The 16,214-nt window shown below is 44.7% G+C and overlaps 1 protein-coding gene across 9 annotated transcripts in view; it reads right to left on the bottom strand.

The window, feature by feature from the left end:
* Positions 1–16,214, bottom strand: part of CPPED1 (calcineurin like phosphoesterase domain containing 1) — a 137,547-nt gene that overhangs the window by 27,156 nt on the left and 94,177 nt on the right. For 7 of the 9 annotated variants that reach the window (XM_086375706.1, XM_086375708.1, XM_086375711.1 and 4 more), the window contains exon 3: positions 7,315–7,737. The exons of the other annotated variants lie outside the window; for them this stretch is intronic. In XM_086375706.1, coding sequence (XP_086231832.1) covers positions 7,315–7,737 — 423 coding nt within the window. The remainder of the gene's footprint in view (positions 1–7,314; positions 7,738–16,214) is intronic. 9 annotated transcript variants of the gene reach the window in all.

Genomic DNA, 16,214 nt, shown 5'->3' with positions numbered 1-16,214 from the left:
TACCCATGCTACTTGGCATGTTATTTTTCTTTCACTTGATGAGATAGTTTTAGTTTTTTCCTCACACATGTTACAAAAGCATGTAAGTGGCCCAGGAACCCTCCCGCCCTCCCCCCACACCCTGGGCCTCCAGTAGGATGAGCCGCACCCAGGCAGGCCCTCCACTGAGGAGTCTGGGGCCCCTTCTGGGCAGACTCTTCAGTGACCTGGCAGTTGTGACCTGAAGCAGACTGGAATTAGACGTGTGCATATTGCAGACAAGGTCTTGGGGAGAGAAAGGGTCTCACACTGTACTGGGAACATTTCTCTAAGCCAAGGATGGGAAATCTATGGCCTTTAGGCCCACCTCCTGTTTGTGTAAATAAAGTTTTACTGGAATCCAGTCACACTCACTTGCTGATGTACCACTGGTGGCTATTTGCATGTTACAGAGGCCAAGTTGAGTAGTCGCTACAGAGACTGCAGGGCTTCCCTGGTGGCTCAGATGGTAAAGAATCTGCCTGCAATGCAGGAGACCTGGGTTTGATCCCTGGGTTGGGAAGATCCCTTGGAGACGGGAACAGCAACCCACTCCAGTATTCTTGCCTGGAGAATCCCATGGACAGAGGAGCCTGGCAGGCTACATACAGTTCATGGGGTCACAAAGAGTCAGATACAACGAACACTTTCACTTTACAGAGACCACAGCCCAAAATGTTCACTGTCTGACCATATGCAGGGCAAATTTGCTGGTAAATACCAATCAAGAGATAATATGCACATTACCTATGATTCCACTGATGGGTAAACGTGAATCAAGTTCAACTCAATTTCATGTTTACTTACTGAGTGGCTACTAAGTGATAATCTTCGCTAGGAGCTGGGTTTATAGAGATGAACAAAGCTGGGACTCCATTTTCTGGAGGAATCAGGATGGAAAGAAATAATTTCAATACAACCCAGTATTAGATGTCAGAGCAGGGTTTGATGTTTCATTTTTCCTATGAAGCAGACCCTGGAAACCTGACCTTTTTGTTCTTTAAAACTTTGAAATTCTAAAACCATAATATTACATGGGTTAAGATCTCTCTCTCCAGTTTTTTTTTCTTTTCTTGCATAAATAGAGATGAAACTATAATTCTGTGAAATTACTCATTAACTTTTAAAGGAAAGATCAACTTATTGGAATTTTTCATAATTGCCAAATTTGCTCTGGGCTTTCTACTACACAGTTCTAATCTCTGTGTGGAGAATAGAGAAAAGAAAAGGTATCAAGACATCAAGCACAGCAGGGTCAGTGAAAGAGCTAGGCTTTTTTTTTTTTTAATTTTAAGATTTAGTCTTTAAATTAAAATCTGTTATTAACTGGGTCACACATTAACTCTCTGCTGAAAAAGGCATAATTGATACACACAATGGCCAAGAGTCTCGACTAAGAATCTATCATCTACTGCCCTTGCAAAATCAGGTGAATTAAGTGAAAGAAAGTGTAAGTCGCTCAGTTGTGTCTGACTCTTTGTGAACTCATAGACTATACAGTCCATGGAATTCCCCAGGCCAGAATACTGCAGTGGGTAGCCTTTCCCTTCTCCAGGGGATATTCCCAACCCAGGGATCGAACCCAGGTCTCCCATATTGCAAGCGGATTCTTTACCAGCTGAGCCACAAGGGAAGCCCCAAGGTAAATCAAGGGGAAGACTAATTTCTACGTCCTGTGGAAGTGATGAAATCAACTATCCTCGGGCAGAGTGAAGACGGGAGATAACAGTGCCGCTTCACACCTGTGCAACTGTCCTGCCCTGGTAACTGTTTATTTGTCCTGGCTATTGATAACTTTTCCAGATCATACAAAGACTTTCTTTTTTCTTTTTTTTTTTGAGCTTCAAAAGGAGAAACAGAATGCATCCGTTTCTAGGGCAACCTGAGCTCGGAAGCTCAAGGCTTTGATTCACGGAGCACATCCCTACACAGGCGGTGGCCCGTTGTATAGTAACACCCCTCCTCCTCATTTACCTCATCCCATTTAGGAAATTAATGCCACAATGTGAGATGATTGTTGATGCTCATTATTAAATCATTTATTCATCCCACACAATGATTCAGAATTATTCATTAAGCTTGCTGGAAGGAAGCTGGGTGTTACCTCCAAGTGGTGGTTTGAGGAGGGGTGTGCTCTTTAAAAAGGATATTTTATAACAACACAATTATCATAATTAAAAACTACCCTGATATTCTGATGAGCTTTTGACATATTTTTGAGGACTGGCATTTTAGCACATGGAGATAAATGAGACTGAAATAGTATTTGGGAATAATATTGCTGTGGGGGATAAAAAAGCTGGAGGCAGTATTAAATACCATCTGTCATCATCACCCCCAATTTGATCATGGTCTTTAAGTTAATGAATTTCACAAAATGTCACTTGAACTGCTGGCTTTCCGAAATGAGTTCCAGAATCACGTGGCTGTGACCTGAGCGATCTCCTGCATCACTGAGTCGTGGGGGCCTGCATTCCCCATGGCAGCCCACCTACCTGTGCTCCCAAACCCAGAAGGCCATGCAGGCTGCCATGGAGCTGCGACTACATCTGATCTCTATCTCTGCCCAGCAGTGCCTGTGGCTTGTTCTGAGTTTGAAAGGTCATTAGGCAAAGAGCCTGGTTTGAGAAAAGCCATGCCACTGGCAGGTGACTGCAGGAAGGGCACCCTTCTTTCTGCTTCTCCCTGGTTGAGCAGGTCTAGGGGAAGACTGCAAGGCCAGTGACCAAGAAGAGCAGCCTGTTCACACATGAAGGGGTTGCCTGGTGGAATAGCAAGGGGCCACTCAGGAGGAGAGCAATCGACTGTGAGGTGAACCTGGAAAGCAAGTATGGGGGTCAGAACACAGTCACACACATGGCCTCACCCAAGACGGGAGGATCAAACTTAGAACACCTGCCCAACATTTGGAACATACCACGCAGAGGCTGCATGCAGGAGCTCCATGGAGCGGGACCTGGCCTTCCAGCAGGCACATGGTGGGTGCTAAACAGAGAAATGAGCTGGGTTGATCAGCCCCTGGGCTGGTTGGCCACTGAGGGAAGGAACCTGAGGCAGAGGTCCAGTTCTCCACTCATTCCACAAACTCCAATGAAGCATTCATTACGAGCTAAGACCTGGGCCAGGCCTCCCCTGCACTCAAGGAGCTCAGAGTCTAGGGGGGCTTCAACACCTACAAATGCGCTGGAAACAAGGGAAGCTGGAGAAGAACCCAGCAGGTGGGGCTGGGGACACCTTGTGCAGAAGGTTGAGATGGTGTTGGCCTGATGAAATGAAGAGGCAGAGACGGTGGTGAAGGGTGAGGTCTTATCCTAAGGGTGAGGGGCCTCAGAAGGGTGGATGCTGTGGGGCTACACACCCGTCTGGCTATAGGTGGAGAATGGGCCAGGATGGAGCAAGAGTGGGCCGGGAACTCAGCACTACTGCTACAACCCAGATGCCAGGCAGTGAGGGCCTCAAGAAGCGGACAGGCTGGAGAGATATTAAAGAGGTAGGATTAAAGGCACAGGAGGTATCAGTCTTCCTGAGCAACGAGGCCCAAAACTAGAGGTGAACCCACCAGGGTTCCCGTGCCAGATGCCATTAAGAGCTGATAAGATTATTAACAACAGCCAAGACGTAAGAAGCAACTCAAGTGCCCAGTGACAGATGATTCGATTAAGAAGACGTGGCATATACATACATATACAAACACACACACACACACACACACACAATGGAATACCACTCAGCCATAAAAAAGAAACACTACCATCAGCAGCAATGTGAATGAAGCTAAAGACTATTATGCCCGGTGAAATAAGTCAGAGAAAGACAAATACAATATGATATCACATGTACGTGGAATCTAAAAAATAATACAAATGGATGTGTATGCAAATCAGAAACAGACTTACAGACACAATAAACAAACTTGTGTTACTAAAAGGGAAAGAGGGTGGGGGAGGAACAAATTAGGGGGTATGGGATTAACAGAGACAAACCACCATATATGAAAGGAATAAGTAATGCAGATACACTGCATAGATCAGGGAATTATATCCAATATCCTGCAGTAACTTATAGTGCAGGCCCCCAAAATACTGAATCACAATGTTAGATACCTGAAAGTAACACAACATTGTAAGTCAATTATACTTCAATTTTTTAAAAAAAGAGCAAGTAAGAAAACTAGTTCGCCTGCTCTGTCTCGTGCTTAGCAAGATCATAACCCTGCTTATAACCTGACCGTCCATGTTGTTCGGCCTACAGGGAGAGACTGCCCTGCTGGGGTGAGGTGGATGGTTTCAGCCCTGCTCCAAATTAATACAGTGCTGTTCTGGTGGTACATCAGTCTCTGTGAGCTAGGGCAATTGGAGCCCACCCCTGAGACACAGGCCAGCTCTGGGTGCACCGTCAAGCCCTCCCGGAGCTCAGGGGAGCTGCTGCCCTGACGCGCGAAGAGGCTGGTGCATCCCAGACTCAATGCCACCGTCTGCCCATCCTGGTGGGTGGGCAGCAGGCTTTCCTCAAGGAGGCCCAGTGAGAGTTGGGGGGCGGGCTCTCTCTTTGGAAGTGTCTCCAGCCCTCAGTATCTGGGGGTGTTCATGGGCTGCCCGTGCTCATCCTACGAAGGACGAGAAACCCAGAACCACAGGCCACTCAAGGGTGTGGGTGACAAGGACAGAGAACAAAGAGCAGCCACGGGGATGGTATTTGCATGGTTTAACATTTGACATGAAAGGGATCGTTTCAGTGCCAGGAAGTGCTCTCGCTGGCATTACTCTCTGTTACAAAGCAGTTTCTGTGGGGGTGCTGCTGCCATCTTGACACTTCATTTCCTTGTCATCAGCAACAGTTCTCTGCACCAACTCAAGCATGGCAGAAAATTTCAAAGGCCTTAATAGAAGTTTTCCAACTTCATCTCCATGGAACAGTTGGAAAATGTCGCCAATTATGCAAGCTTTTTGTAAAATGTCTTGAAAAGAGAGAAGGGCCTATTGTCCTTTCTGCAAGTAAATGTGAACACATTTAATGCTCAAAGATGAAAACAGTGTCAGGAGTTTTTTTTTTTTTTTTTAATGTCATAAAGGCTTTTATTGTGAGGCAGTGTTTTTATTTTTCCCCTCTTTTTTCTGATCTTGTTTTATCTTAACTGGAAGATAACTGCTTTACAATGTTGTGCTGGTTTCTGCCACACAATAACGCGAATGAATCATAATTATATGGGCTTCCCTGGTGGCTCAGATGGTAAAGAATCTGCACGCCAACGCAGGAGACCCTGGTTCAATTCCTGGGTGGGGAAGATCCCCTGGAGAAGGGAATGGCTACCCACTCTAGCATTCTTGCCTGGGAAATCCCATGAACAGAGGAGCCTGGTGGGTTACAGTTTATTGTGAGGTAGTATTTTTATTTTTTTCCCTTTTTTCCTGATCTTATTTATTTTAATTGGAGGATAACTGCTTTATAATGTTGTGTTGGTTTCAGCCATACAACAAGGTGAATGAGTCATAATTTTATATATATATATATATATATATATATATATATATATCTTCTTTCCTTCTTGAGCCTCCCACCCCTCCAGGTCATCACAAAACCCCAGGCTGGGCTCCCTGTGTTATATAGCAGCTTCCCACTAGAAAGGGATTTTTTTTTTTTTTTTAATGAATGTTTGCTACTGGGTCAGACCACTTCCTTCTCCCTCAGTTCAGTTCAGTTCAGTTCAGTCGCTCAGTCATGTCCGAGTCTTTGCGACCTCATGAACCGCAGCACGCCAGGACTCCCTGTTCATCACCAATTCCCGGAGTTCACCCAAACCCATGTCCATCAAGTCGGTGATGCCATCCAACCATCTCATCCTTTGCCGTCCCCTTCTCCTCCTGCCCTCAATCTTTCCCAGCACCAGGGTCTTTTCCAATGAGTTAGCTCTTCGCATCAGGTGGCCAAAGTACTGGAGTTTCAACTTCAACATCAGTCCTTCCAATGAACACCCAGGACTGATCTCCTTTAGGATGGACTGGTTGGATCTCCTTGCAGTCCAAGAGACTCTCAAGAGTCTTCTCCAACAGCACAGTTCTAAAGCATCAATTCTTCAGTGCTCAGTTTTCTTCACAGTCCAACTCTCACATCCATACATGACCACTGGAAAAACCATAGCCTTGACTACATGGACCTTTGTTGGCAAAGTAATGTGTCTGCTTTTTAATATGCTGTCTAGGTTGGTCATAACTTTCTTTCCAAAGAGTAAACGTCTTTTAATTTTATGGCTGCAACCACCATCTGCAGTGATTTTGGAGCCCAGAAAAATAAAGTCAGCCACTGTTTCCACTGTTTCCCCATCTGTTTGCCATGAATCCTTCTCCCTACACTCTAGCAAATAAAAGAATGTATTTAAATTTTAGAAGAATTTGATGAAGTACACTCTTGGAAGGATCTGAAAGGAGGCATTAGGGCCAAAACGAGACATAACAGTTGTCACAACTGGAATCCTGCCAAGTCACTGATAATGCAGGGAATGAGCTGAGAATGCGCCACTTCTCAGGAAAGGAAAACCGCAGGGGCTCCCAGGAGGAGAAATGAGCTGTGCGGGCCGGTGAGGCACACGGCGCCACCGGGACTGGAGATCTTTGGTGGTAGGGCATCTTCATTTTGTGTGTGTGTGCATGCACACAAGTACCTGTCATGTGTTTGATTAGCTTGAAACTCATAGCAGGGTAAGATCAAACTAAATAGATTTCTTCACCTGCTTCTGGAGGAGAACTCGGTCCACCTCATAAAGGAACAGGGATGAGGCTCCCTGACCTGCTCCGTAGCCACATCGCAGGATTTCCCTGGGTTACATCTAATCCTATTAGGAAGTGTGGCTCTGAAACATCGTCTGCCCCTGGGCAAATTCCTCCTTCCCAGAGCAGTAAGAAAAGATAACCCTGGCCCCTGCCTTTGCCTGGGGTACCTACAGCCACACTCAGACACCCCTCCCATACCCCCAGCCTTCAGGGTCCCCATTCTCAGCAGTGAGCAGTTACAGTTCAGCCCTCAGCTAGCGGGCTGCTCTAACGCAGTCGGGGCCGTCTTCTCACTGAAGCGTCAACAGCCATCCTGCGAGAGCTGCCTCCGCTGTTCTACTTGATAGACGAGGAAGCTGAGGCTCGCAGGCTAAGGTCACGCGGCCACCAGTGGCAGAGCTGGGTGAGAACCCAGTTCGGTCCAAGGCCCCGCCCTCTCTCCCCTCTGCCTGGAGAAGGATCTGGACGCCTCCTCTCCAGACCAGTCTCTCCCCCTCGCCCCGCCCCCTCCCCGCAGCCCCGGGCCTACCTGCCTCCACGAACTTGTCTGCCATCTCCTTCCGCACGGACTTGGTGAGGTTGAAGTAGTCGTCGTCCTCGCCAATGCTCTGCAGGAAGAGCGGGATGTGCTGGAAGACCACGGCGTGCCGGCAGGCGCGCTGCCCTGCGGTGCGCAGCTGCTGGTCCAGCCAGTGGTCATGCTCCTGCTTCAGGGCGGGGCACCTGGAGGCGTCGTACAGGAACTGGGAGTTGAGAACGAGGAACAGGACACCCCCGACCCAGAAGCTGAAGTAGTCGTCTCCCCAAGTCCGCTGGAACTCCGCGATGGTCTCGGGGGTGGGGACATTGCCCACGTCGTGGTTGCCGCTGACCAGCACCAGCGGGATGTCGCTGTCCACGGTCCTGAGCACCCGCTGTAGGTCCTCTGTCTGCTCCTTCCGCCAGGGCCTCCCTGCAAGAGAGGGCCCTGTTCTGAAACGGCCGAGGCTGTTCCTGCCTTTGCTAACATCAAATAAGAGAGAATAATCTAGAAATCCACTCAACGGGACCCATGGAAACCGCAAAGAGCAGTCATGCTACAAACAAATCAACATGTGAGGTGGGGAACTCTGTCCCCCTTCCCATGGACATTCAGCAGCTAGGTGACTAACCGATCCAAGGTTGCTGACTGAGCTGATGATGCAGGCTCATTCTAATTGTAAATATTAGTGAAGCTGCATTTCTATCTTTTATTTAGAAAATAAATAGAAATAGTTTCTGCCCTGCTTCAAGGGGTCATCAACTGCACCCCTGAGGTGTGTGGACACAGTCGTGAATGCTAATCTCCAACAACAGGTATTTTTCTTTTTTTTTTCACAATACACATGACTCTGCAGACTGTGTGACCACCTTTATGGGAAAAATTTTTGAATCCAAATGGCTACATCAACTGGCCTATGCATCCTGCCAAACCCACCTCTTACGGAGGAAGATGTATTTTATATTCTACTGACAGTGTCTAGGGGCTTCCCAGGTAGCTCAGTAGTAAAGAGTCTGCCTGCAGTACAGGAGCCACAGAAAGACGCAGGTTCGATCTCTGGGTTGGGAAGATCCCCTGGAAGAAGGCCTGGCAACCCACTCCAGTACTCTTGCCTGGAGAATCCCATGGACAGAGGAGCCTGGCAGGCTACAGTCCACAGGGTTGCAAAGAGTTGGATACAACTGAAGTGACTTACCAGACACATACAATAGTGTCTAAGAGTGCAGAGGCTCAGTGCCCTAAGGTGAAGCACATTCCCCCTGGGACTCCAGAGTCATCCCAGAGATGACTGTTTGGACAAAGAGTGAGGTTCCCCCCTCCCTCAGCTTCCTGGCTTCCACACTCCCTATGATAATGTTTTAAAGCCTTAATAAATGGATTTTGAAATGACCAATTTAACCTTGGATCTGTTTCTTTTTGTGCCAATTTATTCAACAAATATTTACCGAGTACCCACGATGTATAAAGTCCTGATTTAGTTACCCAGGTGAGGTGTGAGTCAGAGACACAAACCCTTCCTTTCAAACTGGTCAGTCAGATATTCTGTCAAGTGAATTATAGCAGCACACCTATCTGTATCAGATAGTACTAAAAATGACTGAGAAAACTAGAGTGGGGAAAGAACAGAATCCCTGATCGTCCTCGGGATAAGCTCAGCATCCTGCAAAGACAGAGAAACAGTGAAAGAAAGTGGCCCGCCTTCACAAGGCATGATTAAAAACTCACCTGAAAAATCCTGCCACGAGCAGATAGAAATTATACCCCACACTCCATTTCCATCATGAATTAAAAAGAAAGCAGAAAAATCTTTACAAAGCAATTACAGCTCAGACCATAAAGCAGAAGCATAGTCTAGAAGGTCAGGAAAAAGGCAGGTGTGAAATAGGAACTGCTGGAACTAACCAGAGCCTGTTGGGCTACCGACCTCCGTGGTGGGGTCACGGAGCAGTCGGACATGACTTAGAGACAGAGAGAGAGACAGAGCCAACTCAGGCAAGAAAGAGAGGGAAAAGACAGTCATTTCAGCAATTACAACCACAAGGAGATCAGCAGTAGTGAAATTTCCTTTGCTGTTGGGTCGCTAAGTCGTGTCTGACTCTTTGTGACACTATGGGATTTCCCAGGCAAGAGTACTGGAATGGGTTGTCATTTCCTCCTCCAGGGGATCTTCTCAACCCAGGGATCAGACCTGCATCTCCTGCTTGGCAGGTGGATTCTTTACCACTAAGCCACCTGGGAAGCCCTGAGATTTCCTTTATGGCCAAGTATAGGCCTGTTTTTCTAAATATCCCATGAGAATGTGTGAAGAATGTGCATTTTCTAACTATTGAACATGGAGTCCCTCATATTTACACTCAATCAAATGTGTTAATGGGGTGATTCAAATCTTCTATGTCATTATTCTTTGCTTTTGGCCTATTGAATCTATATCAGTTTCTGAAAAACTTGGTTAGGTCCCACTGTAATTATGGATGAATCCATTTCTCCTTATAATTCTGCCAAGTCTGGTATTCACTTACTTTTAGCTATGTTGTTAGATACTTCAGAGTTCAGAATTCCCATATCTCACAGAAATATTTTTATGTTTAATCCTAATAAAATACATTAAAAAAAAAAGAAACAGGTAGATCTATATTGATGTTCTGGAAAGATCTGTAATATAAATTAAATTAAAAAGGAAAGACATGGAGGGGTAAAAATTACACACGTTTTAGAAAGGCTTATACATATTCATATCTTATGGATACAACTTTTCCAAAGATACAAAGGAAACTATTAACTCCAGTTAAAGCTAGGAAACAGAAGTGGGAAGTGAAGGGAACTTTCATATTTGGCTTAAAACCCTTTATACTATATTTTAAAAGTTCCTTCCTTTCTTCCTCACTTTTTGAAGCTTATGTATCATTTTCATTTTAAAAAAGAATTAAATTTTAGGGCTTCCCTGGTGGCTCAGGGGTAAAGAATCTGTCTGCCAATGCAGGAGACATGGGCTTGATACCTGGTCTGGGAATATTCCACATGCTGTGGAATAACTAAGCCTGCGCCTGACAACTATTTAGCCTGTGCTCTAGAGGCCGGGAAATGCAACTACTGAGCCCATGTGCTGCAATTACTGAAGCCCGTGTGCCCTGGAGCCTATGTTCTGCAACAAGAGAGGCCATCACAATGAGAAACCCTCACACCACAATTAGAGAGTAGCCCCTGCTCCCCACAACTAGAGAAAAGCCTGCGCAGCAACAAAGATCCAGCATAGCCAAAAATGAATAAATTAACTAATTTTTAAAAAAGAATTAGAATTTTAAAAGCTTATTATTTTCATTTAAAAAAAAAAAAGAATTTTAAAAAATCCTTAGCTCTGGGATCCTAAGGATGAAAGAAGATTCAGGGGATGGCCAGTCAGGTGGCTGTATTTCCAGTGGATCCCAATCTTGGGGTGAGTGGAATTTTCTGGAGAAAGGCTGGCTGACCCACGGTAAGAGCTCAGGAGAGGAGAAGAGCAGGTCCTGCCTGGCACTGGGGACCAGGAAGCCTCTCCCTTGTTGGTGCTGGGGATTTGCCTATAGCCAACATCTGCCTCATCACTAGTCTGGCCTGACCCTGAGGCTCCTGATTTGAAGAGGTCATTGACTGATGTTAGCTGACCTTGGACTGTGCTGTGTTGATTCTAATGCCCTCTAAGACCCCAATGGTCAGTTCTTTTCCCAGGTGAACAGACTGCTGGTTACAGAGGATGAATCCTTTATGACTTCAAATGGGATAAACCATCTCAAAAGGACTCTATGAATCAAGAGCAATTTATCACTACTTTTCATAACCCATTTCCTAAAAGATTCCAAAGCCACCACAACTGTCTCCTTTCCATTGACTTGGGGATATTTTCTGATGCTCAGTGCTAGCCAATATTTACTGATTGCTTACTCCAGGTTAGGCACTGTTCTGAAAACTGTTCGAGTATTAACTCAGTTGACAACCAGTGAGGGACTTGAACTTGGCGCTCCAGCTATGAGTGTGGGCTCTCATTACAGCATCCTGATCCACAGGGATGAGGACTTTATAATACACCAGAGTGCAGAATCTCTCCCGTTCTTGATTTTCAAAAGACATTTCATCACAGTGCTTTACACACGGCCTAAGCCAGACACAAAGAATGTTTAAGCAGTTAATGAGCACGCACAGAGAAGTTCAAAGTGAGCACCTCAAACAAACGACTTGATTCAAAACTTGGAACAGAGGCCTTGTCTAGAAAGCAATTTATAGTGAAGAGCTGTGAATCATACATAATAATAGGTATATTTCAATAGCTGTGAAATATACATAATAATAGTGTCTGTTTGTTTCCAAACTCCAGAAGGATGCTGCTCTTGGACATCACAAACAATCCCCAATAACCTGTTAAAACACATGAAGCCCATCTTCCCTGGATCCTCTCAATCAGAAACGAGTCTCTCAATGGATAAAGAAGATGCGGTGTGTGTGTATACGCACACACAATGGAGTATTAGTCATAAAACAGAATGAAATAATGCGATTTGTAGCAACATGGATGAAAACGGAGTGTCATACTCAACAAAACAAGTCAGACCAAGAAAGAGAAATGTCGTATGACATTCCTTATACTTGGAGTCTAAAAAGAAATGACGCAAATGAACTTACTTACAAAACAGAAATACTCGCAGACTTAGAAAATGAACTTGTGTTTGCCAGGGGGAAGGGATAATTAGGGAGTTTGGGAAGGTCTTGTACACATTGCTACGTTAAAAATGGATAACCAACAACGACCTATTGTATAGCACATGGAACTCTACTCAATGTTATGTGCCTGCCTGGATGAGAGGGGCGCTGGGAGGAGAATGGATACATGTCTATGTATGGCTGAGTCCTCCAGCTATCCACCTGAAACCATCACAACATTGTTAATCAGCTATACCCCAATACTGCCTCTTATCCTTATCCATCAGAGGGCAGACATAATGAAAACCAAAATCACAAAAAAATAACCAAACTGATCACAGGGGTCACAGCCTTGTCTAACTCAATGAAACTATGGGCCATGCCATGTAGGGCCACCTAAGAAGGACGCGTCATGGTGGAGAGTTCTGTCAAAATGTGGTCCACCGGAGAAGGGACTGGTAAAACATTTCAGTATTCTTGCCTTGAGAACCCCATGAATAGTATGAAAAGACAAAAAGATAGGACACTGAAAGATGAACTCCCCAGGTCAGTAGGTGCCCAATATGCTACTGGAGAAGGGCAGAGAAATAGCTCCAGAAAGAATGAAGAGACGGAGCCAAAGTGAAAACAATGGCCAGTTGTGGATGTGACTGGTGATGGAAATAAAGTCCAATGCTGTAAAGAACAATATTCAACAGGAACCTGGAATGTTAGGTCCATGAAACAAGGCAAATTGGAAGTGGTCAAACAGGAGATGGCAAGAATGAACATCAACATGTTAGGAATCAATGAACTAAAATGGACTGGAAAGGGCGAATTAAATTCAGATGACCATTATATCTACCACCATCGGCAAGAATCCTTAGGAGAAAGGGAGTAGCCCTTATAGTCAACAAAAGGGTCTGAAATGCAGTACTTGGGTGCAGTCTAAAAAATGACAGAATGATCTCTCTTTGTTTCCAAGGTAAACCATTCAATATCACAGTAATCCAGGTCTATACCCCAACCACTAATGCTAAAGAAGCTGAATGGTTCTATGAAGACCTACAAGACCTTCTAGAACTAACACCAAAAAAAAGATGTCCTTTTCATCATAGGGGACTGGAATGCAAAAGCAAGAAGTCAAGAGATACCTGGAACAACAGGGAAGTATGGCCTTAGAGTACAAAATGAAGCAGGGCAAAGGCTAATAGAGTTTTGCCAAGAGTACACACTGGTCACAGCAAACACCCTCTTCCAACAACAAGAGAGACAACTCTACATGTGGACATCATCAGATTGTCAATACCGAAATCAGACTGATTATATTCTTTGCAGCTGAAGATGGAGAAGCTCTATGCAGTCAGCAAAAAACAAGACTGGGAGCTGACTGTGGCTCAGATCATGAACTCCTTATTGTCAAATTCAGACATAATTTGAAAAAAGTAGGGAAAACAACTAGGATATTCCAAAGGAAAGTGAAAGCGATAGTCATTCAGTTGTGTCCGACTCTTTGCAACCTGAAATTCTCTTGCTTTTTCTATGATCAAATGGATGTTGGCAATTTGCTCTCTGGTTCCTCTGCCTTTTCTAAATCCAGCTTGAACATCTGGAAGTTCTCAGTTCACTGGAGTGGGTAGCCTTTCCGTTCTCTGGGGGATCTTCCCAACCCATTTAGGTATGACCTAAATAAAATCCAGTATGATTATACAGTGGAAGTAACAAATAGATTCAAGGGATTAGATTTGATAGACAAGAGTGCTTGAAGAACTACAGATGGAGGTTCATAACATTGTACAGGAGGCAGTGATCAAAATCATCCCCAAGAAAAAGAAATGCAAAAAGGCAAAATGGTTGTCTGAGGGGGCCTTACAAATAGCTGGGAAAAGAAGAGAAGCAAAAGGCAAAGGAGAAAAGGAAAGTTATACCCATTTGAATGCAGAGTTCCAAAGAATAGCAAGGAGAGATAAGAAAGCCTTCCTTAGTGATCAATGCAAAGAAATAGAGGAAAACAATAGAATGGGAAAGACTAGAGATATCTTCAAGAAAATTAGAGATACCAAGGGAACATTTCATGCAAAGATGGCACAATAAAGGACAGAAATGGAATGGACCTAACAGAAGCAGAATTAAGAAGAGGTGGCAAGAACACATAGAAGACCTTCATGCAGATAACCATGATGGTGTGATCACTCAGACATTCTGGGGTGTGAAGTCAAGCAGGCCTTAGGAATCATTACTATGAACAAAGTTAGTGGAGGTGATGGAATTCCAGTTAAGCTATTTCAAATTCTCAAAGATGATGCTGTGAAAGTGCTGCACTCAATATGTCAACAAATTTGGAAAACTCAGCAGTGGCCACAGGACTGGAAAAGGTCAGTTTTCACTCCAGTCCCTAAGAAAGTCAATGCCAAAGAATGTTCAAACTACCACACAATTGTACTCATCTCACAAACTAGTAAAGTCATGCTCAAAATTCTCCAAGCTAGGCTACAACTGTACATGAACTGAGAACTTCCAGATATTCAAGCTGGATTTAGAAAAGGCAGAGGAACCAGAGAGCACATTGCCAAAATCCACTGGATCATAGAAAAAGCAAGAGAATTTCAGAAAAAACATCTACCTCTGCTTCATTTACTATGCTAAAGCCTTTGACTATGTGGATCACAACAAACTGTGGAAAATTCTTAAAGAGATGGGAATACCAAACCACCTTACCTGTGTCCTGAGAAATCTGTATGCAAGTCAAGAAGCAACAGTCAGAACTGGACATGGAACAACAGACTGGTTCCAAAGTGGGAAAGGAGTACTTCAAGACTGTATATTGTCACCCTGCTTATTTAACTTATATGCAGAGTATATCATGCGAAATACCAGGCTGGATGAAGCACAAGCTGGAATCAAGATTGCTGGGAGAAATATCAATAACCTCAGATACTCAGATGACACCACACTTACAGCAGAAAGCAACAGGAACTGAAAAGCCTCTTGATGAAAGTAAAAGAGGAGAGTTAAAAAGCTGGCTTAAAACTCAACATTCAAAAACATGTGGTTCCATCATTTCATGGAAAACTGACTGGGAAACAATGGAAACACTGACATATTTTCTTGGACTCCAAAATCACTGCAGATGGTGACTGCAGCCATGAAATTAAAAGATGCTTGCTCCTTGGAAAAAAAGCCATGACCAGCCTAGACAGCATATTAAACAGCAGAGACATTACTTTGCCGACAAAGATCCATCTAGTCAAAGCTATGGTTTTTCCAGTAGTCATGTATGGATGTAAGAGTTGGACCGTAAAGAAAGCTGAGCACCAAAGAATTGATGCTTTTGAACTGTGGTGTTAGAGAAGACTCTTGAGAGTTCCCTGAGCTACAATGATATCAAACCAGTCCATCCTAAGGAAATCAGTCCTGAATATTCATTGGAAGGATTGATGCTGAAGCTCTAACACTTTGGCCACCTGATTCGAAGAGCTGACTCATTGGAAAAGACCCTGATGCTGGGAAAGATTGAGGGCAAGAGGAGAAGGGGACGACAGAGGATGGGATGGTTGGATGGCATCACTAACTCGATAGACAAGAGTTTGAGTGAGTTCCAGGAGTTGGTGATGGACAGGGAAGCCTGGCATGCTGCAGTCCATGGGACTTCAAAGAATAGGACACGACTGAGCGACTGAACTGAAGTGATACCCCAATACAAAATAAAAAGTTTAAAGTTTGAAGGGAAAAAAAAAAGATGAGCCTCTCTTGTGCAGCTTTTTCAGGACTTTCTATACCCCCACCTGGAGGCAATGTGTTGATGTGGAGTCTATGACTCTTGGGTTTGGACCTTGGCTCTTGCCCTTTACAAGAGCCTTGTGGCTTTGACTGAGTCACCCAGGTCCTCTGAGCCTTGGCCTCATCACGTGAGAAATGGGAATGAAAATCCCCACACCTCAGGGCAGCTGTAAGAATTCCTACCACGATGATTCCAGACTTTGGTACAAACAGGTATGCAAAATGTTATCTGTCTTCCCTCCACCCTCAGGCCTGAATGTATTAATTCTTCCCTCTTTCTCAGTAATCCAACCGTGTACACACAGCAATCAGTGTACCATTTTTTGGACTTCCCTGGGGGTCCAGTGCTTAGGACTCCATGCTTCCACTGCATGGGGCATGGGTTCCATCCCTGGTTGGAGAACTAGGATTCCAGAAGCCAGGCAGTGTGGCCAAAAAGGGGAAAGAAAATCATTCCTGAAGGAATGAAAACATTCTCC

This window comes from Bos grunniens, chromosome 25, assembly GCF_055505025.1.
Source record: "Bos grunniens cultivar Pamir isolate PY7600 chromosome 25, Bosgru_T2T1.0, whole genome shotgun sequence".
In the NCBI taxonomy this organism is placed as follows: domain Eukaryota; kingdom Metazoa; phylum Chordata; class Mammalia; order Artiodactyla; family Bovidae; genus Bos; species Bos grunniens.
The sequence above is the reverse complement of the archived record's forward strand: the minus strand, read 5'-3'. Positions and strand labels throughout refer to the sequence as shown.